Source organism: Pelodiscus sinensis, chromosome 23 (genome assembly GCF_052426305.1).
Source record: "Pelodiscus sinensis isolate ZL-2025 chromosome 23, ASM5242630v1, whole genome shotgun sequence".
Lineage (NCBI taxonomy): Eukaryota > Metazoa > Chordata > Testudines > Trionychidae > Pelodiscus > Pelodiscus sinensis.
In genome coordinates this window covers 11,674,052-11,701,109 of record NC_143074.1, presented here as the reverse complement: position 1 = coordinate 11,701,109, position 27,058 = coordinate 11,674,052, and the positions used below count along the sequence as shown (strand labels likewise).

At 46.4% G+C, this 27,058-nt stretch overlaps 1 protein-coding gene across 13 annotated transcripts in view; it reads left to right on the top strand.

Moving 5' to 3' along the window:
• Positions 1-2,908: 2,908 nt before the first annotated feature.
• Positions 2,909-27,058, top strand: part of DNM1 (dynamin 1) — a 127,913-nt gene continuing 103,763 nt past the window's right edge. For 11 of the 13 annotated variants that reach the window (XR_016347775.1, XR_016347774.1, XR_016347771.1 and 8 more), the window contains exon 1: positions 2,909-3,317. Coding sequence is in view for 7 of the 13 variants with exons in the window: in XM_075905872.2 (XP_075761987.1) it covers positions 3,157-3,317 (161 nt within the window). In the remaining 6 variants the exon portion in view is untranslated. The remainder of the gene's footprint in view (positions 3,318-27,058) is intronic. The other 2 variants (XM_075905873.2, XM_075905875.2) reach the window with 1 other exon arrangement.

Here is a 27,058-nt window from a genome sequence, read left to right as displayed (position 1 = left end):
GAGGGGCTTGGAGCAGGGGTTTTGGATGTATGAGGGGCTCAAGGCACAGGGTTGGAGTGTGTGTGTGGGGTGCAGGAGTGTTATGGCAGGGGCTGGAGTGTATGAGGGGCTCAGGGCAGGAGTTTAGGGTATGTAGGGGTACAGGAGTTCGGGCAAGGGACTGGAGATGTGGGGCTGCAGGAATCAGAGCTGGAATGCATGAGGAGATCAGAGCAGGGGGTACAGGTGTATGAGGGACTCAGGGCACAACATTTGGAGTGTATGGGGGGTGCAGGAGTGTTAGGTCATGGCAGGACAGCAGGTTGCCACCAGCCCTTCCTGCAGCCAGATGGGAGCTGGACCACTAAGCCTGCCTCAGGATGGGGGCCAGAGACAGGCTGTTGCAGCCAGATGGGGGCTGAGCCCTGATTGGGGCCTTGTTGGCCAGGCTGCCAGGGCAGGAGCTGGGGCAAGAGCCCAAGCTGGGCTACCAGGTAGGAACTAGGGATGTAAAAATTTAGTCGATTAACAGATAAGCAAAAGCTTATAGGTTAATGCTGTAAGCTACACGCATTGTGCCCCCGCCCCCCCCACTTGCCAGTAAATTATTTAGCAGACTGGCTAGCAGCCCGGCTCAGTCCTGGCTTGTGATGGGTCCGGGACCTACCCCCGCTGCAGCTTTGCATTTAAAGTGTATTAGGAGCTGGGTAGGCAGGCAGCCCAGCTCAGTTCCAGCTCACGCCAAGTTCAGAAGCTCAGACCACTCCCTAGACAGGGGCTGCTGCCACCCCACACTGCTGCCTCTTTATCAGAGGCAGCAGCACAGGACAACAGGTAGCTGGTCCACAAGGGGAGCTAGTTTTTAAACTGGCTTCTCTCATGGACCAGCTCCCAGCTGGCACCCCACGCTGCTCTCTCTCATACAGTGGCAGTAGCACAGAGTGGCAGGGGTCTTCTCAGGAGTGAGGCTGGAGAGTACTGGCTGCTAGCCTCGCCCCCAGGAACTATACAACAGTGGACTAACTGATAAGAATTCATGAGGTTACTCAACTATTCAATTCACCAATATTTAACATCCCTGAACCTGAACTCGGCCACAGGGGCTGAGCTCCTGCAGCAGTCGCTGGGCTGCCAGAGCTAAGCTGTGAGGTCTGCCCCAGGAGCACAATGGCTGGGGACAGACTACAGAGGTTAGATGGAGGTTGGAGCCCCCACCACTAGCCCCTCTCACTAACCCAGTTGAGAGCACGCACACATCCCTTACAGCGCGCCTTCAGTTGGTCCCTTTACATGAGCTGAGTGCCCCAGCCGGCTCTTGCCAGAGTGCAGTCAGTGCTTACTGCAGTGGTGCACCGAGGCACACTGCCTTACTTCCTTACACTCTGGTTGCAGGCTCAAGTGATTTTCTTCAACTGAGCCACGAGAAAAAAAGTCTGAAAACCACTGTTCTAATTTGAATAACTACGAACAGCTGACATACACACCATCATTGGTCAGTCTACAGTATAAGAGCTCTTCCTGAAATAAGGCAGAGTATAAAGAACTCACATCAGGCCTGTGGTATCTTCCAAAGTTGTGTGTAGCTTGAGAGCCAAAGGTTATCAGTAATTTAAATTCTAATTTTATGAAACATAAATATGAAAGAAAGATAGCTGAGTGAGAACTCACGAGAAATCCTGTTGTTGCATCTCTGGCTCTTCTCCATCCCTCTGGTTATATATTAGTCAGATTTTTAAGACATGAATGTCAGTTGTTGCCACAGTGCACTTTCAGCATTCTTTTGCAAGCCTTTTCTAAGGGAAACACAAATGTGTTAATTTAATTTCATATCTCCCGTGGAACAGAATGATCAAAGTGATGATTTCTGGAACACAGACTCACTCAGAAGGAAATGCCTCTTTTTATAATGTTAAACTGACAGATGAGGATAAAATCCAATATTCAAATAGTTTGATGGTGCTACTCCTTGCAAAAAATGTTAATAGCGGCCATCAAATACATTCAATTTTATGTACATTTTAGAATTGCTGATTACAGCAAACCTCTTATCAAGATTGTGGGGGTGGGGCGGACTTGGACTGCAAACAAGATGACCAGAGTGAAATTACTTACCTGTAAGGAATATTTTTGTTTTTCCAACAACACTTTCAGTTTAATTATGGCTGTAAATGTTATTTTTGTAAAAACATTATTTTGCAAACTGAGCCAATTAGTTCCTCTTTATTGTCTCAGACTGTTAAAAGAAACAGTGGAAACACATATGATTAAACATTTCCTTGCATTTTTTGTAAATCAAACAGCAACAATGTCTAGGGCATTATAACCAGAAATTGAAACGGACTGGGAACAAAACAGCAGAAATTAAACTGCAGAAACAATTAAAAGTAAATTAAAAGTAAAATTAAAAAAACCCCTTCTACTTTAATTATTAGTAAGCTAGGTACGTCCATTTACAAGAACAGAGATTATTTACAAAGATGTAATTTAAAAACCATTTAGCTATTAATTGCAGTTTCTCTTGAATATTGAAAGCACAGATTTGTGTGTGTATGGGGGGGAGTCTGTTGTTTGGGAGGAGTGAAATATTTCTGGCTTTTTCATTACAAATATATCAATAAATATTCAGATCCTCCAGGTTTCACATTTTGGAGGATTGATTTGAATACCAATTTTGAACCCCTTTTACGATGGAGGATTTTTGCCGTGTTTCCATCAGACCCCGGCAGACTCCCTTGTTCTTAATGTCCCTGTATAGGAACAGATCCCAGGCTATTGAAGGCGGATACTCTCAAGACGCCTGGCTCCCAGCGTAGCTCCCTTCTCAACACCTTTACGTTTACCTATACGAACTACAACTCCCATGAAGCTCTCGGAGCACAGTAGGGCACGTAACACCCCCTAGCGGTCGCTGATGCTACGTGCGCTTTAAATCCCGTGAGGAGCCGGGTGGCTAGCGGTGCTTGAGCTGGCAGTCGGGGTGGCAGCCCTGCTGCAGAGACCAGGGACCTAGGTTAGGCGGAGGATTAACAAACGCACCGCCCAGCTGAGGGCTGGGGACAACCCCTGATGAGGACTTGGGGGGCCAAAGCCCAGCAGTAAATCCTTTGCCAGGGAAGCGGGCGGAGAGAGGCGTCTGCATTGCAAGCCCAGCAGCGAGAGCCCAGCAGAGCTGCAGACATGGGGAATCGAGGGATGGAAGACCTCATCCCCCTGGTCAACAGGCTCCAGGATGCCTTCGCGGCTATCGGTCAGAATGCAGACCTGGACCTGCCCCAGATAGCCGTGGTGGGCGGACAGAGCGCCGGGAAGAGCTCAGTGCTGGAAAATTTTGTGGGCAGGTAAGATTTTTAAAATGCAGCCGATTATAGGGGAGGTTATGGGAGCAATGCATTGCTCAACGGACATGCCATGCAATGCTTAATGCAGTGCAATACAGGACAGAGGAGGGGGGCCGATCTTGCCCTCTTCAACTTGAGGTTCTTGGGAGAACCGTCATCCTAGCCCCTGCTACACACACACACACACACACACACACACACTGCACCCTACAATGCAGATATCAGGCATCTCTGTGAACAGTGACATTCCCTGGATTGTCACCTTCACTAGCAAGAGAGCCCTCTTCCCCTCAGCATAGAAGTGCATGTGTGTGTTTGTATAAATGTCTGCTTTGAAATGGTAATATCTAATTGGGAATTGATCAAAGCAGATCAATGGCGGGCAGCATATTGCTTGGTGGGCTGGGAGGGGTGAGGTGGAGAGTGAGTGTGAAAGAGGTTGAGGGAAGAATGCAGCATCAGGCAAATCCTGCTTTTGGAGTGACTAATGCACAGAAGAAGCCATTTGTTTGGGGGTGGAGAGGGAGTAGGAAGGAACGGAGCTGATGTGCTGTCCACATCCCAGGGGATTTAATGGTTTTAATCCTAAATCGTTTATTTATTTATTTTTGGGAGCTACATACAAGAAGGCAGAATCCTGGGGATGAGCAAGAAGCCAGGATGGTGGAATTCTCCCCCCTCCCCTTCTCGCCCCCCCGCTGTTGGAGGACAATTGCTGTGGGCACTGGCAGGGTGGGGAGGAAGGCACTGCTTCAAGGGGAAAACGAATAACATAAATGGCTGCATATAAAAAAATCATGGAAATCCAGTAAAGCACAGACTAGTGCTCCATATGTTATGTAATGTCACGGACAGAAATGTCAGGGGGAAAATAGCCACACTCTGGTGTGTCCTTTATTTTTATCACGTCAGAGACCTGCGAGCCAGAACCAAAAATGATACAGGTTCCACATCTTTTTTGGCAATGTATTATCTAAGGTGATTTAAAAAAATACTAATCAGTGAATATTGTGTGTGCAGATAAATAATTGTATAAAAACCTGTTAATACCAAGATGCCCTTTAGCCATGGTGATCTGAGGACTAGCTCCATCAAGACTAGATTTCTTGTTTGCTTTAAGTTTCACCCTGAAGAATCCCACAAGAAAATGCTAGGAAGATTGGATTCACATAGCATGTCCTCAGCTCCTGATTATACCTGGCTAGATATAGGACATGCCTTGAACCACACGCAGCTACCTAAAGATGGATGTGCTTGTTGTGAGGCTGTGCAGCAGTGGACTTTAAGTTCAATTTCATTTTCCCCCACCCCTTTCTCTGTCCTCCATAGTGGCTGCCATGTCAGGAGCTGGGGGGAGAAGCAGAAAAAGCAATGGTTATTCCCCTATGTGTTCAACTCCCTGGGTGCTACCATTTTGTGACCGTGATATTCTGGTGCTTTCCCTTCATGTGACCTTCACATTAATCACCAGCAGTTTCAACAAATACCAGATGATCAGGGAAGGTGGTCTGCACACACCTAGTATACACAACACCTGGAGTGTATCCTGAGCTTGTTTGTAGCTTGCTTAAGCTATTGTGGCCCTTGCTTGCTATAATCCTTCCCTATTAGGCACTGCTATCCTTTATGACCAAGATACAGGTTACTGCTGATTTCCCTGGGAGGAATTACTTTCTTCCACCAACTGCATTCTCCCTCTTCTTCCCCTGCTTTATTGCATGGGCACTCTCCTTCTCTTTCGCCCCTACTAGCCCCTGCACTATGACATCTGCTATTTTATAGCTCTATTATCATTGAAAGAGTCTGTCATGAGCCCAAATAGCTCCAGTTTTGGTGGTATTTGAACAGAATAAGTCCAGTATGCTGTACAGGGGCTCAGGTGACCCTGAGCAATGAGACACAGTATGCATTAGGAAGATGCCACTGCTGCTGTTTTTGAGGAACAAGAAAACATAGCAGGAATCAGATTTGTTTAAATAAAATCTCCCATTGTCACATACTCAAAAGAGCCTGAGATTCTTCTCTGCTGATTTTCAATGGTCTATTTCAGAGATTCCATTCTGAATTAGTGTACCTGGGAATCAGGATGTGGGAAGGCTGTCCAGAAGCCTCCGCTATAATTATGGTTTATTTGTATTACCACAATACTTAGGAGCTCCCATCGTGGAGCAGGACCCCATAGTGGTAAGTGCTGCACAAATACAGAACAAAAAGATAGTTTCTGCCCTCAAAAGCTTACAACCCACTGTGATCAAACCTGCTGGGAAGAGAAAAAGGGTTCCCAGAACTGTTACTGAGCAAAACCTTGGTTAGCCCGTTGAGTTTGTTGCTGTCATGGTCCCCCCAAATCTATCTTTTGTGGAAGTTCTATATGGTGACTACAGCAAGGATGTACCAAGTGTGTTCATTGAGCAAGAGCTGTTTCAGAGCAAATAGCTCCTTTCTTTTAGATAGAGCAAGCAGAAGGGGACAAATTGTAACTTCACTGATTCCAATGCAGAGCTTGAGCTTAGCGGCTTGACGGAGGGTGAATGAACTGAATTATATTATCCATAATTTGCCAGTGACCTTTGTCTCAGTAGGGCTCATGACCTCACTACATCCTATCAGTTGTCTCCATGGTAGCACATTATGGTGCCAGAGCTTTTACGATAATGAAGTAACGAAGGTACCCACACAGGAGCTGACAGGAGAGGATACAAACAAAATAATTCAGGGAAATAATCGGAGAGAAAACAGAAAACGAATCAAAGGGAACTACTGAGTTCTTCAGTTTGATGCCATTAAGTGGCTGGTGGCTCTGGAGATTGGTAATAGATCTGAAACCTCTTGCCACTGGAAGTACCTCTCTACACTACACAACCAATCATGTTTAAATATGGCTGTAACTCAGCCATGGTCTAAGGCGGTGCTCTTCATTATTTTTGAAGTGGGAGCTACTTTGGCAAAAACCCTTCTATGTGAGCCACATTCCATAGGCCCCACCCCTTTCCTAAAGCCCCACCCTGCTCATTCCATCTCCCCCAGTCTCACTCATTTTCACCAGGCTGGGGAAGGGGGTTGAGGTCTAGGAAGGGGTATGGGATCTGGGCTGGTGCCAAGGGGTTCGCAGAGTAGGAGGGGACTCTGGGCTGAGCCTGGGGTGGAGGATTGGGGATACAGGAATGGGCGATGGGTGCAAACTCTGAGAGGGAGTTTGGGTGCAAGGAGGGGACTCCAGGCTGGTGCAGATTGTTGGGGTGCAGGAGGGGTTGCTTGCTCTGGGAGGGTGTCAGGGCTGGCACAGAGGGTACAGGTGTAGTAGAAGGTACAGGGTGCAAGCTTGGGGCTGGAGCAGGGGTTTGGGCTGCAGGAGGGAGTTGGCTGTTTCTGGGAGTGGCATGGGGCCTGGATAGGCAGGGAGCCCGTCTTAGCGGCAGCCCGACTACTCTACCAGAGATAGCAACCAACAGGGAGCTGCACTTTGGGTCCATGAGAGCCACCACTGGCTTGCAGGCCTTGCAATGAAGAACACTGTTCTAAAGTATTTTTCCTTATTTGTGTGCCCACAGAAAGTCATCTTAGGGAGCCCTGTTTTAATCTTCACCAGTATCTAGGCTAAACTGTGTCTCTTTAACATGATTATGACATTTTTTTTCTGGGAAGAAGAATTTGTGTTCTAACTTGATGGGCTCACACACAACAAAATGTGGTTATTGCGATAGCCTATATCACTGTTTTTTTGGGGGTCAGGCTGAGAGAGAGTTTGGGTCATCACCACCTGACCACTGTTTGGTGCATAATGCCAAAGGATGTTGTGAAGACCAGGACTTTAATAGGGTTCAGAAAAGAACTACATAAATTCTTGGAGGTTAGGTCCATCAATGGCTATTAGCTAGGATGGGTAGGACTGGTGTCCCTAGCCTCTGTTTGTCACAGGCTGGAAATGGATGACAGGAGAGGGATCATGTGATGATTTCCTGTTGTGTTTACTCCCTCTGGGCCACTGTGGGCATTGGCCACTGTGGGCAGACAGGACACTGGGCTAGATAAACCTTTGGGCTGACCCAGTCTGGCCGTTCTTATGTTCACAATATGAAATGAGTTTGGTGGTTTTCAGCCCCGTTCTCCATGGAGAGGTATCCACATTAAAAAACAAACAGACCCCAACCCAGTTGACAATAGTTGGTCCTTTTGATGGGGATGTTTCAGCAGAGAGGCTGAGGACTAAATGTATCATGAAGATTAAACTCCCCTTCCCTCTTAATTCTAGAGATAGTTCCTCCAGATCAGGGGTTTTCAACCTTTTTTTCCTGAGGCTCCTCAAGCATGCTACTCCACAGCCCACCTGTGCCATAATTGGTTTTCTGCTTATAAAAGCCAGAGCCAGTGTTAGGGGGCAGCCAGCAGGTCCACTGCTTGGGGCCCCACCCCACATGGGCTCCCATGAAGCGAAGTTGCACAGGCTTCTACTTCAGCCATAAGTGGCAGGGCTTAGGGCCCCAATCTTCAGCCAGGTTCAGTGGGGCTTCAACTTTCTGTCCTGGGCCCCAGCAAGTCTAATACTGGTCCTGCTTGGCAGAACCCCTGACACCTGCAGGGGGCCCAGATCTCTGGTAGAGAACCACTGCTCCAGATCACATCGGCATGGTAGGATGGGGCTGGTTTAACGAACATCATACCTGATCCATGGATAAACAGGACTTCCGTCTCTAGGGCTTCCAAGCCAGCCTCTTCTGCTACCACCAACAGTCAGCGTATGCTGGATTTTTCAAAATAGAGAGGAACTACACTGAATGCAATAAAAGTTATTTTGTTTGATATCTTATCAAACAAGTACTTCTTCTTCTGAGTGCGATGGTTCGCTAGTCACTGCTAATTACTCTTCCAGTATCACTTACTCCACTGTTAACAGATTACCCAACAATGCAAAGCCTGTATTTATAATAGCAGATGTTGTTGCGGCTGCTGTATGTACTTCTGCTGCTGAGGACTCCGCATGGTGACTGTAACACCAGATGACGGTGGTAAAATCCTCTAAAGGTGTGGGATGAGACTGACAGAAGAAGGGCAGCTGGCAACTTTCTTCCCAGACTGGTTTATCCTGAGGCCTCAAAGTTGGCAGGAAGCTTAGTTTTGGTCATCCCTAAGCGTTTGGATACTGTGAATGTGCTACAGTTAGGGCAACATCTTATGGATTCACCCTCCCCTTTTTGTTCCTGATGTCTGTTTGCTACTTCAGAGTGCCTGCATGAATAGTCTATTATACAGACTGCCAGTGTCAGACGAACTCCTTGGATGGAGTGAGTAAAGTGTGGGGATACATGCTGCCAATCTAACTTGAGCTGTAGCTTCCCAAGTAGAGAGTGTAGGCCAGGGCTGGGCAAGATGCAGCCTGAGGGTCAGATTTGGCCCACTTAACAGTTTGATCCGGCCTACAGGCTGCATTTGGCTGCTTTCTATTTACATCCTGCTGCCCAGGCCACCAAATTTCCAGGCAGTGGCTCAGGCAACAGGATCCTATTTAAATGGCTCCAAGTCGTGGTGCTATCTGGCAGGGGCTGGAGCTGCAACCTTTTAAATAGCCACAACAACCCTGGGCAGCTGCCATGCAATGTGGTAGTGGTGGGGCCAGGAGCCACAAGCCCTTTGCTGTGTTTTTAATTCAAAGCCTTCAGCCCCAGACAGCTCGGGGGGGGGGGGGGGGGGGGAGGGGGGGATGCTAATCTGCAGGCCCCACTCCTTCCAGAGGTGAAGACGGCCCATGACCACATAGCAAAATTCATTAAGTGGCCCTTTTGTGAAAATTATTGCCCACTCCTGGTGTAAGCAATAAAATGGAGGTGTCCAAGAACAGTTGTTTCCAGAGGCCAAAAATGTTCACTCTCCTTTTATGACAAATAAATAAGTAAATAAACGTTTTTGAAGACTTAAGATAACTAATCCTTCCAATATCCCAGGAATAGGAAACTATTTTCACTATTAAATGAAAAAAAGCTAAGTTGCAGTGCCACTAAGGGTATGTCTACACTAGCCCCGTAGTTCGAACTAGGGAGGCTAATGTAGGCATTTGAACTTACAAATGAAGCCCGGGATTTAAATATCCCGGGCTTTATTTGCATGTTCCCATCCGGTCGCCATTTTTAAATCCCATTAGTCCGAACTAACTGCCCGTGGCTACATGCGGCAGTCAAACATTAATTCGAACTAAGTCCTTAGTTCGAATGAACTGTTACTCCTCGTAGAATGAGGTGTAACAGTTAATTTGAACTAAGGACTTAGTTCGCATTAACATTTGACTGCCGTGTGTAGCCACGGGCAGTTAGTTCGGACTAATGGGATTTAAAAATGGCGACCGGACGGGAACATGCAAATAAAGCCCGGGATATTTAAATCCCGGGCTTCATTTGTAAGTTCAAATGCCTACATTAGCCTCCCTAGTTCGAACTAGGGGGCTAGTGTAGACATACCCTTAGTGACTTGCTCAGAGTCATGAGGCCATGAGAACCCACCCAATATTTTATTAGTCCCAGACCTGAGCATTAGCCTCAAGATCTTCCTGCCTTCATAAAACCTTTTACATCCAAATCAAGTCCCAAAGATGGAATGCTTTCCATGCTGAGTAAGAAGTCTCACACCTTTTCCACACACAACACTGGTAGGCTGTGTCTACACCGCACCCCTTTTCTGGAAAAGGGATGCAGATTAGACACTTCGGAATTGCAAATGCCGCGGGGGATTTAAATATCCCCCGCGGCATTTGCATTTACATGGCTGCCGCTTTTTTCTGGCTCGGGGTTTTGCCGGAGAAAAGCGCCAGTCTAGACGCGATTTTCAGGAGAATAAACCCTTTTCCGGAGGATCCCTTATTCCTACTTTCAAGTAGGGGATTCTCCGGAAAAGGGTTAATTTTCCGGAAAATCGCATCTAGACTGGCGCTTTTCTCCAGCAAAACCCCGAGCCAGAAAAAAGCGGCAGCCATGTAAATGCAAATGCCGCGGGGGATATTTAAATCCCCCGTGGCATTTGCAGTTCCGAAGTGTCTAATCTGCATCCCTTTTCTGGAAAAGGGGTGCAGTGTAGACACAGCTGTACTGTTTTAACTGCATGGTATAGTTCAAGCATTAAAATCCCTACTAGGCACTGCCAAAGAGTGTGCAGGCCCCCAAGGCAGCACACTGAGACACACAGCTGTATGGCTCCTGGCCGGGTGGGCGGAGCTGGGAGCTGGGCAGCACGGGGTCCTGAATGCATGGGGCCCTGAATGTGCGGGGCCCAAGGCGACTGCCTCGCTCGCCTTGCCCAAAGGCCGGGCCTGATCCCCACGGAGGATCAAGTTCTACTGGCATCAATGCACTTATACTGGTATATCTTATTCCCATTTGAGTAGGGGAGCTCTACCACTAGAAGTACTTTTATGCCTGTATAACTGTGGCCACACTAGGGACGATACTAGTATAACTACTTCAATAAAAAATATCACACCCCTAACCAACATAGTTATGTGTGTATACAGAATTGGTCTTCATGTGTTTGCCTCATGTGGATGCTCAGCAACATAAACCAACTCATACAGTAAACTTCCGATAATCCGGCACTTTTAGGACCCAGGGGGTGCTGGATTATCAGATATGCCAGACTATCAGAAGGGGGGGCTATGAGGGGTCTGGGGTGGGGTGGGAGGGGATGCCACCCCAGGCCCCTCATAGCCCCTCCTTCCCATAATCCGGCTCTGTCCCAGGCATCCCCGATTCAGCCGCTGCTGGTCAGTTTCAGCAGCGGCTGACTTGGGGACGCCTGGGGCAGAGCAGCTGGGGTGCTGCCGAGTTGGTCCCATGGCCCCGGGGGGCAGCACTCCAGGACCAACCCGGCAGCACTCCAGCTGCTCTGCCCCCGGCTTCCCTGATTCAGCTGCTGGTCAGTTTCAGCAGCGGCTGAATCAAGGAAGCCGGGTGCAGAGCAGCTCCAATTGTCCAGCTGCCCCGAGCACTTCCGGGTTCCCGATGGTGCCGGACCATCAGGAGTGCCGGAGCATTGGATGCCGGACCAATGGAGTTTTACTATATAAAGCTCATCCCTGCCAATACCAAGCGATAGCCTTGAGATGCATTGTTTTGCAGTAACTGAATACAAGGTTAGGAGCCAAGGAATTGGTCTTGGATTTTATTCTAGCGCCTGACATTTTTGGTGACTTTGGGTGAGTAATTTAATATCTCTGACTCATTCTCCCCATCTATAAAATAGGGATAATGACAGATGATTATATTAGGATCTATCTATCTGTCTATCTATCTATCTATCTTAGAGAGTTTGTGCATCTGTTTGTCCATGAATCCATCCATCAGTCTGAGTCCATTTGTTCAAGAATTCCTAAACAATGAGAGCTAGGACCACCAAATTTGGTATGCAGTTTCCTCTTATCCAAACTTAAAGCAAGGTCAGGGTTTGATTGTGGCAGGAAAATAGGATGTGCCTGGAATCTGATTATTGTTCATAACATGGAAAGGGAGGAATCTGAGGGCGTAAACCTCATTTTTTGAGGAAAAGCGGCTTTTCAAAAAAGGGGGGGTTGCTGAAAAAACCCATGTCTTGCCAAAAGCTCCACTTTTGAAAGTGAGATCAAAAGTGAGATCCTCTTTCGACACTTCAGCATAGTCTAGATGAGCCCTGATAGCAGGGACAGTTGTGCTCTGGAATGACCACTGGGGCAGTGAGAGTGGGGGACAGTTATACTGCAGAGTGACCACGGGGGCTGGTTATACTAAGAAGAGAGTGGGCATCTGTGGCTGGGACTCACTAAATTGCCAGACATGGGAAAGTGGCTGCCTTACCCCAACACCCGCCCCCAGTCCTTGGGTGCGGCGCTGGATGGGAAGGGAGCCTTGCTGGTTAACAGCCCTCCAGGGCCCCTCTCTTCCACACCCTGAAAACTAGCAGCTGGAGCCAGGCAACTTCTTCCTTCTCTTCTCAAGCAAACACTATGGCTGTGTTCGTCAATGCTGCCCATGGGAAATGTGTGCCCAGAGCCCCCAGAGAGTTTTGAAGAATTAGCCTGTACATGTCCTTATGTCCACTCACCATACAGAGTAACAATAGCATTTATATATTACTGTAATGGTCAGATTTTTATTTATCCCAAGAGCCTTATATACAACCCTGGCAGTAGAAAGTCCTTAAAGTGGGTGCAAATGTGAATCATGCCCTCTTTAGAACTCCTTTTCTCATCTAGTGCTGTGAAGGAACCTTAACGAGGTGAGAATCTAGCCCTAAATCTTAAAAGCATTGCACAGTGCACACACCTATGAGGAAATTGAATAATAATACTATCCCCATTTTGAAGACTGGAAGAGAGAGGCATGCAGGGTGAAGTGATTTGTCCAGGAAATAGAGGTTGACAGCACAAGAGTCAGGGTTAGGACTCCTGGCTTCTAGTCCTGGGCTCATGCCTTTTAATGCAATCCATTTATATTCCAACAGCTGAATTGTAACTTTTGGTTTGATTCGGCCATATGTATACATACAAACAGTAGTAAGGCTCTGATATTTAATAAATATCCATTTTCCTAAGGGTAGTAAAAAGCAACAAAGTACAGTGCAGCACAAGAGTAACTATATATAGCATGCCATGATGAGCCACAAGAAAAAGGAATTAACTCAAGAGAAATGTACATAGCTCTTAGGAATTGCCTGCAGCAGGAAGAGCTGCAGGAAGCACACTTGAGCCAAAATATAACCTGGGTGATCAGAATATTTTAAACAGAATATAAATATACAATTGCAAACCTAGATCATAGAATCATAGAGCTGGAAGAGACCTCAGAAGGTCATCAAGTCCAGCCCCCTGCTCTCGGCAAGAACAATCCCAACTAAATCAACCCGGACAGGACTTTGTCAAGCCGAGACTTAAACACCTCTAGGGATGGAGACTCCACTACTTCCCTAGGTAACACATTCCAGTGCTTCACTACCCTCCTAGTGAAATAGTTTTTCCTAATGTCCAACCTGGACCTCTCCCACCACAACTTGAGACCATTGCTCCTTGTTCTGCCATCTGTCACCACTGAGAACAGCCTCTCTCCATCCTCTTTGGAACCTCCCTTCAGGAAGTTGAAGGCTGCTATCAAATCCCCCCTCACTCGTCTCTTCTGCAGACTAAACAGACCCAACTCCCTCAGCCTCTCCTCATAGGTCATATGCTCCAGCCCCCTAATCATTTTGGTTGCCCTCTGCTGGACCCTCTCCAATGCGTCCACATCCTTTTTGTAGTGGGAGGGGCCTAGAACTGGACACAATACTCCAGATGTGGCCTCACCAAAGCCGAATAAAGGGAAATAATGACATCTCTGGATCTGCTGGCAATGCTCCTCTTAATGCAACCTAATATGCCATTAGGCTTCTTGGCTACAAGGGCACACTGTTGACTCATATCCAGCTTCTCATCCACTGTAACCTCCCCAGGTCCTTTTCTGCAGAACTACTACTTAACTGGTTGGTCCCCAGCTTGTAACTATGCTTGGGATTCTTCCGTCCCAAGTGCAGGACTCTGCTGTAGATATTCCTGCTGTAACTCTTGTTTACATGAATTATCCGGTGGATACTCACATGAGTTAGGATGCAAATTCTAGACCTACATAAACTCAAGTTTCTTTGTATATTATATTATCACTATTTACTGAAGCAGATCACAGAAGTCTCACACCGTTAGAACCACTATCCTTTTCCCATTAAGGGAAAGGCTTATTGGTTAACCGGTTAAACCTTCACAAGTACTGTTTGTTTCGTTATCTGACATGGTAGGAACACATTTTTTTCCCTAGTGTAAAAACACCTCTCTTCCTTTCTTTGCATTTCTTTCCTGTCTTTCATCTGAGGCTCTCCTAGCATTCTAAGACATTAATTCATCTTCACAATACTCTGCTGAGGTAGGTAAGTGTTAGTATGCCAGTGTTACAGGGGTCAAACTGAGGCACAGAACTGCTAAGTGATCTGAGTGCACACCAAGGCCAGGTCAAACTTATATCGGTACAACTACATCACTCAGGGATGGGAAAAATCCACACCCCACGCAATGTAGTTATATTGTCTTAACCCACAGTATAGACAGAGGTATGTCAATAGGAGAGCTTCTCTTACATAGCTACTGCCTCATGGGGAGGTGCATTATCTACACCAAGAGAGCAACTCTCCTGTCGGCCCACTAGCATTTACACTGACCTGCTACAGCAGTGCTGTGAAGATAAGCCCTTTGTCAGGTACAGAACTCAGGAGTCCTGAATACTAGTTCCCTGCCTTAATCACTAAGTAAACGTTCTAAAGAAAGAGCATATAAATATTCAGCATCTCGTACATAATTCTGTATAAATATAAGAGTATGAATTAAAAGCAAGTGTACTGAGACCGAACTTGAAACGTTTCAGATCTGATTTTCAGAGATGCTGAGAAGCCACCTCTCCATTTGACTTCATTGGGGGCTGTGTCTCAAGTTTGGCCTACAGAAATTGAGGTGCTTCAAATCTGAGGCCACATCTGCCTAAATCAAATAAGATAAAAACTTCTCCCTTGCCTGACTTAGGCTTGATGCGTCCACATGTTGAGCATCCCCAGCTCACACTGACTTAGTTTGATCTTGCCCCATAAAGATCAGTGGGATTTCCTAAGTAAAGGATGCTCAGAATCTTGCAGGACAAGCCCCAAAGAGAGCAACCGAATTAACATAAAAGTTAATGAATCAAAGAAAATCTGTCTCTTGCTGTTTTACTGAAGGGGCAGAATTTGCCATGGTGTGTTGAGCAGCGAATTTATTTGTAAGCAGAAGCCAAAGTTATAAGTGTTCCACCCATGCTAGGATTTTTCATTCAGTGCACTTATGTAGCAGAACCAGAGGGAGTTGCTAAAGAGGTTATAGGCATCCACCCAAGATGTAACAGCTTTCTGGCTAGTTGCACACAATAAAATGAACTTCTTTTGGGGCAGCCTCTCCAAATGAAAAGTATCCTACTACCAATACCCACAATCATCCCCTTGCCTTCATGAGACATATGCTGAATGGAATTCTTGAAGATTTAGATATTGGCATAGAAAGCATGTTTATTAAGTTTGCAGATGATACCGAGCTGAAAGGGGTTATAAATGCTTTGGAGGATAGGGTCATAATTAAAAATGATCTGGACAAACTAGAGATATGGTCTGAGGTAACTAGGAGGAAGTTTAATAAGGACAAATGCAAAGTACCTCACCTAGGAAGGAACAATTCTACTGGAAAGGTATAACAAGTGGGGTTCCGCAGGGGTCTGTTTTGGGACTGTTTTTTTTCAATATCTTCATCAACAATTTAGATATCGGCATAGAGAGCACACTTATTAAGTTTGCAGATGATACCACGCTGGGAGGGGTTGCAACTGCTTTGGAGGATAGGGTCATAATTCAAAATGATCTGGACAAACTGGAGAAATGGTCTGAGGTAAACAGGATGAAGTTTAAAAAGGACAAATGCAAAGTGCTCAACTTAGGAAGGAACAATCAGTTTCACACATACAGAATGGGAAGCGACTGTCTAGGAAAGAGTACGGCAGAAAGGGATCTAGGGGTTATAGTGGAATACAAACTAAATATGAGTCAACAGTGTGATGCTGTTGCAAAAAAACCAAACATGATTCTGGGATGCCTTAACAGGTGTGTTGTGAGCAAGACACGAGAAGTCATTCTTCCATTCTACTCTGCACTGATTGGCCTCAGTTGGAGTATTGTGTCCAGTTCTGGGCGCCACGTTTCAAGAAAGATGTGGAGAAACTGGAGAAGGTCCAGAGAAGAGCAACAAGAATGATTAAAGGTCTAGAGAACATGACCTATGAAGGAAGACTGAAAAAATTGGTCTTGTTTAGTTTGGAAAAGAGAAGATTGAGAGGGGACATGATAGTGGTTTTCAGGTATCTAAAAGGGTGTCGCAAGGGGGAAGGAGAAAACTTGTTCTTCCTGGCCTCTGAGGATAGAACAAGAAGCAATGGGCTTAAACTGTAGCAAGGGAGGTTTAGATTGGACATTAGGAAAAAGTTCTTAACTGTCAGGGTGGTCAAACACTGGAATAAGTTGCATAGGGAGGTTGTGGAATCTCCATCTTTGGAGATATTTAAGAGTAAGTTAGATAAATGTCTGTCAGGGATGGTCTAGACAGTACTGGGTCCTGCCATGAGGGCGGGGGCCTGGATTCGATGACCTCTTGAGGTCCCTTCCAGTCCTAGGATTCTAGGATTCTAAAACTGAGAGGGGACATGATAGTAGTTTTCAGGTATCTAAAAGGGTGTCACAAGGAGATGGGAAAAAATTGTTCTCCTTGATCTCCTCCTTGATAGGACAGAAAGCAATGGGCTTAAATTACAGCAAGGGAAGTAAACTTCTTAATTGTCAGGGTGGTTAAACACTAGAATAAATTGCCTAGGGAGGTTGTGGCATCCCCAGCACTGGAGATATTTAAGAGCAGGTTAGATAGACATCTATCAGGAATGATCTAGATGATGCTTGGTCTGCCATGAGGGCAGTGGAATGGACTTAATGATCTGTCAAGGTCCCTTCCAGTTCTAGTATTCTATGATTCTAAGATATCATTGGGTGTAATCCTTTCCTTCTTTCTTTGCAATGTGTAACAAAGCACAACTGTAGGGAGGTGAGCTGCAACTACATCTGTACAGGGGCGGCCCGTGAGTCTAGGTGAGCCTGGCAGCTGCCTAGGGCGCCGCTGGCCTGGGCGCCCAATGATGATGTCACGGGGCACCGGGGCACCCTGTGATGATTTCACGGCCATTGATGGCCGTGCAGGCAGAGGTGCCGATTGCACCTCCCTGCCTAGGGTGCCAGCTGCTGCAGCCAGCCTCGGGCCGCTCCTGGATCTGTATTATTTTTAAACCCCTCAGTCTTATGATGCATGGCAGGAAATGCAACCTTTGCAAAAGAACAACGCTCTCATTACAGTGAAAAAGCATCCCCTCTGATCTCAGAACTCTGAGATCAGGATGTGCAAAAATAGAACTGGATCCTAAATGGAGGGGGACACCTAGGTAAGTGGGTAGGTGAATCTTGTGGCTAAAGAAAGGGTCTAGATTTCAGGGGACCTAAATTCTGTTCTTGGCTCTGCTGCTCACTTGCTATGTGACTAAGAATGTAAAATCTAATTTAATTGATTAACCAGTTAAACATTATGTTTAACCAGTTAACTGATTAAAGGGACCACGGATGGGAGGGCCACGCCAGCCCTTGGGCTGGAGAAGCCCCCCCTCTGCAGGCAGGGGCTGCTCTAGTCTGGTTAGAGCAGTCCCTGCCTGCAGGGCACCCAGGCTCTTGGCAGACAAGAGACTGCTCTGGAAGACGGGAGTAACCGCTGTCCACTGCAGGCCCTCCACAGGGTGATGCCTCCTGCCCACAACGGTGGGGAGCTGCTCCAGCCCCCACTGGTTAATGGTTAACTAGAACCAGTAGGCATCACCCATTAAGAGTGATGCTTGCCAGTTAACCAATTAACTGATTAACCTTTCCCATCCCTATGTGTGACTTAATATGTCTGCATCGGTATGTCTACACTACCCCCCTAGTTTGAACTAGGAGGGTAATGTAGTCATTCGGAGTTGCAAATGAAGCCCAGGATTTGAATTTCCCGGGCTTCATTTGCATGATGCCGGCCGGCGCCATTTTTAAATGTCGGCTAGTTCGGACCCCGTGCCGCGCGGCTACACACGGCACGGACTAGCTAGTTCGGATTAGGCTTCCTATTCTGAACTAGCTGTAGACCTCATTCCGCGAGGCATACAGCTAGTTCGGAATAGGAAGCCTAATCCGAACTAGCTAGTCCGTGCCGTGTGCAGCCGCGCAGCACGGGGTCCGAACTAGCCGGCATTTAAAAATGGCGCCGGCCGGCATCATGCAAATGAAGCCCGGGAAATTCAAATCCCGAGCTTCATTTGCAACTCCGAATGACTACATTACCCCCCTAGTTCAAACTAGGGGGGTAGTGTAGACATACCCCATCTTACTTCCTATCAAAGAAGTAGAACAAAGCGAACCCTGTTACTTAAGTCATAGATGTGGTACAATAACCTATGTCACATCGTATGTAATCTTAATTTATGAATGGGAATACTCTGATCTTAAAAGAGGTGGTGCAAGAGAAGTGTCAATAGGAGCATGGGAAAGAAAGGGTCTCTCTTCTATTAATGGCTAAATCTAAGCTCTGCAGGAATAAGAACAACATTCAATTTGCAATTCTTTAAAATCTTTAAAAATATACTGAGGTGATTTATCACAGACCTACCTGTAGGCATCCATGCAGTTCATGTTATCCAACTGATATCCGGAAGAAATTTCCCCCTTGAGATTGTACTGCACAATTATGTGTATTCTATGGAGAATTTGTGCCTTTCTCCAAAACAGCCAGCGTTGGCCACTATCAGAGATAGGCTACTAGAGATGATGGATCTGGGATATTAGATGAATTACTAGTGTGTTCAATTATAGCACTTTCTTCATTCTTACATAAATAGCTGTGCAGAGAAACATGGAGAGCTGTGTACATTGTAATCTCTTTGGGACAAGAAATGTCTTTTACTATATGTTTATACAGTTCCTACCACAATGGGGCCCTGATCTGTCAAATAATAATGATTAACAGCACAGTGTTGATAATAGAAAGAAGAAAGAGAAGCATACACCAAGATTGTATTGGAATAGGGGCTGTTCCTGTTATGGCTTCTAGTATGGTTAGATTTATCTGCTGAGAAAGATAGGTACAGACTTCAGTCATAAAGCAGAACAGAAAGCATCTCCGTGATTATAAGTCGGGAAGTAATCAGCTACTCCACAGACCCTAGGACAGAATATATCTCAGGACTTCAAGATGTCTAGAGTCACTGTCTCGACCAGTCTGCCCAAACCTGAAGGGGTCCAGATGACAGAATGTGTAAGGCGTACTGGTTGGCAGCTCCACAATTTTCTCTTCTTCCAATCCAGCCTCTTTATCTAATCTAATATATGGCATCCATCATGGCATCTAGGCACTAATTTACATATTGTCTACCTGGAGTGATTTGATGGATTGTATAGTTAGTCACAGAAAGTATTTTTTTCTCATCGCTTATTACTAAATATAAATATTAGGGTGGTGGTGAAGAGGGGCTGAAGATGATGCTTGTGAATATTGCTCTCTTACTCATCTTCTCAGTATATATTAAATCAGTCCCACTCTTTTAATGGTTTTAAAATGATATTAATGGCTTAATTTAAGCTCAAAGTCAAGCTATTCAGAACAATGAATAATTACACTGTAAAGCTGTAAAGCTTTTCATCTTCAACATGCTTTGCAATCATTTACTAATAAATAATGGTGTCAGAGGTAAAGTAGTTAATTCATTGTCCTAATCCCCATTATAAAGATGAAGAAACTGAGCCGGAGAGGTTAAGTGACTTGCGGAAGGCCACACGTGAATGAATGTCAGACTTGTGATGAGAAGTCAGGTGCTCATGGCTCCTAGTCAGCTGCTAAGTTTACTCTCTGTGTGGGTCATCTGATTCTGTTCTTGCTTACATTAGTTTTGTGCAGATGTAGTTCCATGGAGTTCAGTGGAATTGCTGTTGAGTTACACCACTGTAAGTAAGAGAAGCATGGAACCCTGAGTCTGAAATCTGACCCTATATCCATATGTACATACGGTATGTAAAATCTCCCATGGCTCTTGATTCTTGCTAGACCCAGGAATAACAGAAGGGATAAAGGATGGAATTTCAGCTTTTATGCTCAATCTCTTAACATTCTGCATGAATTAGGTGTTTATGACGATATAATGGGGGTAGATGCTATGCAGATTTCCCCAATTCCTGCTGCCCTGTTAGCATTGCCAACTCATATCTGTTGAGGGTCTCATGATTGTTGTTCTTAATGCCCCAGATGTAGGAATCAAGTTATTAACTTAGAGTCTCAGCTGTTATGTTCATTTTGCAGAAAAGAGCTTGAAAATGTGACCCACTAACTGCTCCCACACCAAGAAACAAAAAGAACCCCAAATATATTATATTTTAAATCTCATGATTTTTAAGCCAGTCTTGTGGGTTTTGGTACATTACTCGTGGTTTCTGAATGTTTGCAGTTGGCCACAGTACCTGGGCCTCTCCTAACATTGGCAGTCATGACAAGCTATGATATGCAAAATGGCATTTGGGTGAACCCAACTCCATTTCACTTGTGACTTAAGACTTGAACTCAGGTCTCTTGAAGTAAAAATGCTGCTTTAATATTAACCCATTACACCAGTCCTGCCCTTCTTTACTTCTCACTTCTTCTTTCATATGGGTCTGTTAAAGCTACAGATATGAAAAGAGAAGGTTGAATTCCCTGGTGTGTAATGCTACTGTAGCGCGTATTAGGAATTGTCACAATCCTGTTTAGCATGCCAGTGCCATCATTTTGTAGCAATGAAACTGTGCCCTGGATATAAGAGGCAGGAGTTATAGATGACAGGTCCCAGGGCAAGATATGTTCCCCCTCCCTGAAAGAGAACACAAAAGATTAAATTGATACTGCCATGGATATCAGCTAATGGGCCAAGGACCATGGCTGAAATGCTGTAAAAATGTTAAGACTGAGCAAAAACCTTAGCTGTGTTTCAGAGCACAGCTTCTTTCTCAGCTGTGTTAAAGGACTTTTTTCTCAGATCATCAACAGGCAGAAGTCCACAGAGACAGTGAGTATTCACTTTTCAACATCTGCAAACATTTTTTACAGTAGAGCTAGTCTGCCCATGAGAGAACTAGAAAGTCTGTTATTCTGCATTCCTCAGATAGGGGGGAAAAGCCTATGCCGATTTCCTGTACATTGGAGAAAAAGACCTAAAGGCAATATTATGAAGTCCACGTTCATTACTATCAGTGCAGGTCTAGCCTGAGTAAATAGTTCTTTAGGATCTGGCCCTGTGTCTAGAGTTGCAGTGGGGGAGGTCCAGGTTGGATATTAGGAAAAACTATTTCACTAGGAGGGTGGTGAAGCACTGGGATGGATTACCTAGGAAGGTGGTAGAATCTCCATCCCTAGAGGTTTTTAAATCCCCGCTTGACAAAGCCCTGGCTGGGATGACAATTAAGAGGCCACATTTCAGTTCAGAAAGTCTTTCCCTTCTATACAGTTAAAAACGTTTAAGAACAACAGTTTATATTAAAAAACACATTTGCCTCCTTACCGTACATCCTGATGTCTCTCTGAAGATATGGCTACAAAGCATCGGAGAGGTATACTTCTGATATATGACGTGGCTATCTGTGCTCAAACTAGTGCATTAAAAAAGCAGCATAGATAGCAGCATAAGCAGCTACTTTGGTTAGCCACCCAAATATAAACATAACCAACCCTGCTGTGGGCATGTACTAGAGATATTAAAAAGTGGGTAATTGGGTAAACATGTAAGCGCTGAAAATCTCAGCAGTTACATGGTTACCCATACCTGCAGTGTGCGGCAGCAGCTGGCTTCCCGGGAGCTGGTACATGCCAGGAGCTGTCTTTTAAGCCAGCTCCCAGAATGCATTGGCTCCCCCCTGCAACCACACTCCCAGGGACCCAGCTGCCTCCCTCATGCTGCTGCCTCTGATACAGAGGCAGCAGTGCAGGGTGGCAGTTGGCTCCCTGGGATCCAGTACGCGCCACTGCCTTTGTCTCAGAGGCAGCAATGCAAAGTGGTAGCTGACTCCCGAGGAGTGGGGTGGGGACAGTAACTGAGAAGTGGTTAACCTTTTAAACGATTATAGTTTCACATCCCTAGTACAGTATATACTCAGGCAGTTAGCTTGGGCTGCTGCATGTGCTGCTATGGCCAAACTGCTATTTTTAGACCCTAGTTAGCCCATGTGTCAATTTGCACTGGGCATTATAGCTCCCAGCTTGCTGTCTAGAGATATTCCGAGGGAACAATTCTGCACAACGTAATGGATGAAGTCTCTTATCTTTGATAGGTTTGATTCCCAACTCACTCACACATTTTATACAGATGTAGCTCCATTGACTTCCCTGGAATTACTCTTGATTTATAATGGTGTGGGATCAGGATAAGGTCCTTTGATTCTAGTAAATATACATATAAAGATTACTGCTCTCTCTGACTGGTTGCTGTGATCTCTTTGGTAATCTCTGGCTATTTCTTAAGCTGATTGTGCTTTTACTTCTAATAGAAATGCCTCTATGTATAGCTGGGAATTGCCTGAGCATGGTGGCAGCGTCGAGTGGAAAACTGTTGCCAGATGGGAATGAAGATCAAAATGCAGAGCAAACTCTAGAGATCTCTTATGGGGTGGTACATGATGTGTCGCACTGCAGAGCCAGTCATTTGGCTTTCAGCCCCAAAACCAGGTCACCTCCTTCACTTCAGTGTGGATGTTGAAAGAGATCATAGCAGGATTTCTCCTTCTTGGCTCTGTGGGGGCCTGCTTTTTCCAGAAGTCGTTTCTGTGTGTGTGTGTGTGTGTGTGTGTGTGTGTGTGCGCGCGCGCGCGCGCAATGTTGCCTGGATGGAGAGTATTTGACACTAGAAACCCAGCAGATGAGAGAGGATCCCCAGATAATGAATTTTATTGGCTTTTATTTTTAAGGGCAACATATTTAGAAGTGGTTCCTAATTCGGGGTGTCTCCATTTTGAGGAGCATCAATTCAGACAGCTTTAAAGCACCTAGTCTCAAAATGGGCATCAAAGACTGAAATACTCAAAATCAGAAGCCACTTTTAAAGATTTGGTTACTGAGCTTTTTGGTTGTTTTGTTTTGGTGTGTGTGTGTGCAGGGAAAGGAGCTTTGGATGATTTTTTTCTTCTTCTTTGAGAAAGGGAAGGATGAGGGACAGATGTGATGAGAATGGAAGTCTAGGGTTTTATCTGTTGCCTGCTTGCTCAAGTCAGTGGTCTTCTCACACTGCAGTTCCAATGGATCTCTGTCTTGACCTAACCTAAGGAATCACTTGGTTTGAGGACAGAGGAGTTGATGCTCTATTAATTTAAAATGGGTCCAACCCTAACCTAAAAACATTGTTTTCTGAGGTGAAAATGAGATTCAGCCTCTATGGTCGATCACTCCTGTGGCTGTTGTTTCCTCCATCAGTGCTATGAGGTTTTGAATCAGCCTGTTTTAAACTCAGTACAATGCCCAGGGTTTGCTGTACTGGAGCTGTGAGTGATCAAGCTGCTCTTCCTCAAGGGCAAGAGGAGCAGTGTCTCTGACATAGCATGTTTTCAGCCAGTGTGATCCTAATTACATCTGAAACTGCAGAGGTGCAATGTACAGCAAGGAGCCTGGTACAATTCCTGCATCTCTTCCAGGCAGACATGGATTGGAGGCGTACAGCACCATTTTAATGTTCTCTCTCTAGGACAGCTGCACATCCTCAAACAGTCTGTGATAACATGCCTGCCTCCTGGAGATCCTGCCCGATCCTGCCATGCCTGTAGCTCCAATGCACAGCTTTCAGCCTGTGATAACTCATACAGATGCTGGGAGTCTACCTTCTGCTCCACAATACTGTCCTTTGCTACAAGTCTGTAATAGTGAATATGGACCCTAGACCTTTGTACAGCATAGGATAGTGCGTCCAGGTTCAGGGGAGATTGTCGTAGTCTACAGCACTCCATCTACCCTGTAGTCTGTGAGTGTAAGCAGTGATTGAAGATCTTCAGTATGACATTTTGTCTCCTTTATTCCTCTCTCTGCAAATGCTAGAGTCCAGGTATGTCTACACTGCAGCTGGGAGGGGTGATTCTCCGCATGGGTGTACTACCCTATGCTAGCTCAAGCTGGCCACCCAAGTCAATCCCTGCCAAACCCTTTGGGTCCAAACACACCAGACCTCTTGGGTCCAAACTCAGATGATTAGCCTGAGCCACTGCCCATTCCGCAATGTGCACACTGTTGTTTTTAGTGTGATAGCTTAAGCAGAACTTCTGCATGCCTGTCTTTCCATGTGAGGAACCACAACTCCCCACTGCACTGCAGGTATTCCCCTAAAATCATAATCAGCTATAACTAATGCCTGCCATACATACATTGCCTCAGTAGCTGGAAGCTTTTTCTTATATAGTAGCTTCCTATCTCCAATAGTTTCCTATCTCCAACTAGCAAAGAAGGCTAATTCATCCTATTTCTGCAGAAAGGCCTGGAGGATACATGAAACATGTCTGTGTGTGTGATGACAGGCCAGAGTACTTGGCCATTCAGTTGTCAAGTCTTGACTTTTGACAAATGCCACAGCATACCACCCATCCGCCATACAGCCTAGTAATCGCATCTTGACACCAAAGAGCCTCTCTTTACTCCATAGCACTCTTTTGTCTGTTCTCAGGTGTATCCTGACCCAAACTTGCCTTTACAGAGTAGGCCATTGAGAAATCACAGCACAAGCATTAGACTGGTGCTATCTTCAGTCTTAGCACGTTTTCTCACCAGTGTCTGATGGTGGCTGGAGTTTTCACAGCAACTAGCCATTTCCTTCCTCCAGTGTTACCATGTAGGTTGTTCTGTTATTTTTCTGCCTGCCAAAGTGCTGGACATTATTTATACTAGGGGTGTAAAAGTATAACCATTTAAATGGTTAACCTGGGCTTATTGGTTACCATTAATCGTTACACAAAGACTCCAGCCCCTCTTCTGGGGAGCCGGCTGCCATCCTATGCTGCTGGGTCTGTATCAGAGCCAGCAGTGCAGGTGCGGCAGTTGGTTCCCCAGGAGCAGGGAGGCAAGTGTGAGCCAGTGTGTGCTGGGAATTAGCTTAAAAAATGGTTCCCAGCATGCACCAGCTCCGGGAGAGCCAGTTCATACCCTGCACTGCTGCCTTTGTACAGTAGACTTCCAATAATCCAGCACCTTTGGGACCTAGGTGGTGCCGGATTATCGGATATGCTGGAGTATTGGGAGGTATTCCGGCAGGGGGCTGTGACGGGTCTGCCGGGACCCGCACTGCATCCGGGGGGGTGGGCAGGGAATGGCCTGGCGAGGGGCGAACCCTCCGCCATTTTGCAGGAAGGCGGGGAAGCCCTGCGCTGCTGCCGAGAGCTTCCAGGAGGGGAGCAGGCTCCCCACCCCCCAGACTGCAGTAGTTATCTCCAAGCAGGGGGGTGAGGGGTGGCGCTGCAGGATCAACCCGGCAGCACCCCAGCTGCTCTGGTCCGCTGCTTGTCTGCCGCTCGTCAGTTTCAGCCGCTTCCCCAAGTACGCCGCTAGTCAGTTTCTGCAGTGGCGGACTTGGGAAAGCGGCGGGGCAGAGCAGAGCAGCTGGGGTGCTGCCGGGCACTGAGCATGGGGTTGAGGGACGGCGCTGCGGGACCAACCCGGCAGCACCCAGCTGCTCTGTTCCACTGCTTGTCCACCGCTTGTCAGTTTCAGCAGCGGCAGACTTGGGGAAGCGGCTGAAACTTACAAGCGGCGGAGCAGAGCAGCTGGGGTGCTGCTGGGTTGGTCCCGCAGCGCTGCCCCTCACCCCCCTGCTCAGCAATAACTACTGCAGTCTGGGGGGTGGGGACCCCGCTCCTCTTCTGGAAACTCTTGGTGGTGGCGTGGGGTTTCCCCCACCATCCTGCAAAACAGCGGAGGGTTCACCCCTCACCGCACCGTTCCCCACCAGCAGCTCCAATTGTCAGGCTGGCCAGAGCACTTCTGGGTTCCAGTTGGTGCCAGACTATCGGGAGTGCCGGACCACCGGATGCCAGACAACTGGAGTTTTACTGTATCAGTCCTGCTGTTTTGGTGCACTGGGTCTGAGTGGAGCAAGTCATTGCAGCAAGTTACTGCAAAGTCATTAGAGTTCACTGTAGCCCTGAGGAGGAATACCTGGTATCCCTGCATCTCCATCAAAGTTGGATCCTTTCACTCTTGTCCTTCAGTTTGCATTAATTTGGTGCCCTAAGATGTGTCTGGTGCGTGATGGCATCATCACAATGGAAGGAGACTTCCTGTAAGCTCCAGAGGTGTTCTGGGATGGAGTCATGCAGACAGCTAAGGTAGACAGCATAGCAAACCACAGGCTTTTCTAAGCAGGAATGATGGGTTTTGTCAGAACACAAATACTTCAGTGATCAACAAACAAATACAGCAAGAAACCCAAACAAATGTGTCCTTTATGCTTCTGCTAAGGTGAGAAATCAGCAGCACTGCAAATGCAGATCCATTTTACATGCTCCTTGAGTGGAACATATGTGTCTGCTAGCACAGTGATCTGTAATCTTGGAATTCTAGAGACTCAGAACTGCTGTCACCATTACCCTGGGATCCCTGATGCCATCGCCCCAAACCAGTGCTACATTCTTTATTACCCTGACAATTCCAGGCCTTCTGCCTGGAACCAGTCCTGCTTTCTGTATTCCTCTGGGCTTCCATGCCTTCCTTCTCCAAACCCAGACCCAAGTTGTCTATTACTATGGAATTTCCAAATGCAGTGCATTTAGTTTTGTATTCCCCTGAAGTTCATGGAACTTACCACTGCACAGAACCAGCACTGGATCCCTGTTTATCCTGATTATCACAGGGCAGCTAACCAGATCCAGAGCTCCACTTTCTGTTATGCCAAGATGCTAGAGGAAGCTACATAGCACCCACACTGCATTCCCAAAAGGCCCCAGGTGCTGCAGCTTAGAGTCAATGTGACGTTTGCTATAATAGGATGTAACTTTGGGGGATTAGACATTGGCATTGTAGGCTGTTCCATTCTATACATTGTCTGCCTCCATAAAGCAGGGACAATCCATGAGCAGGGAAATCCCTC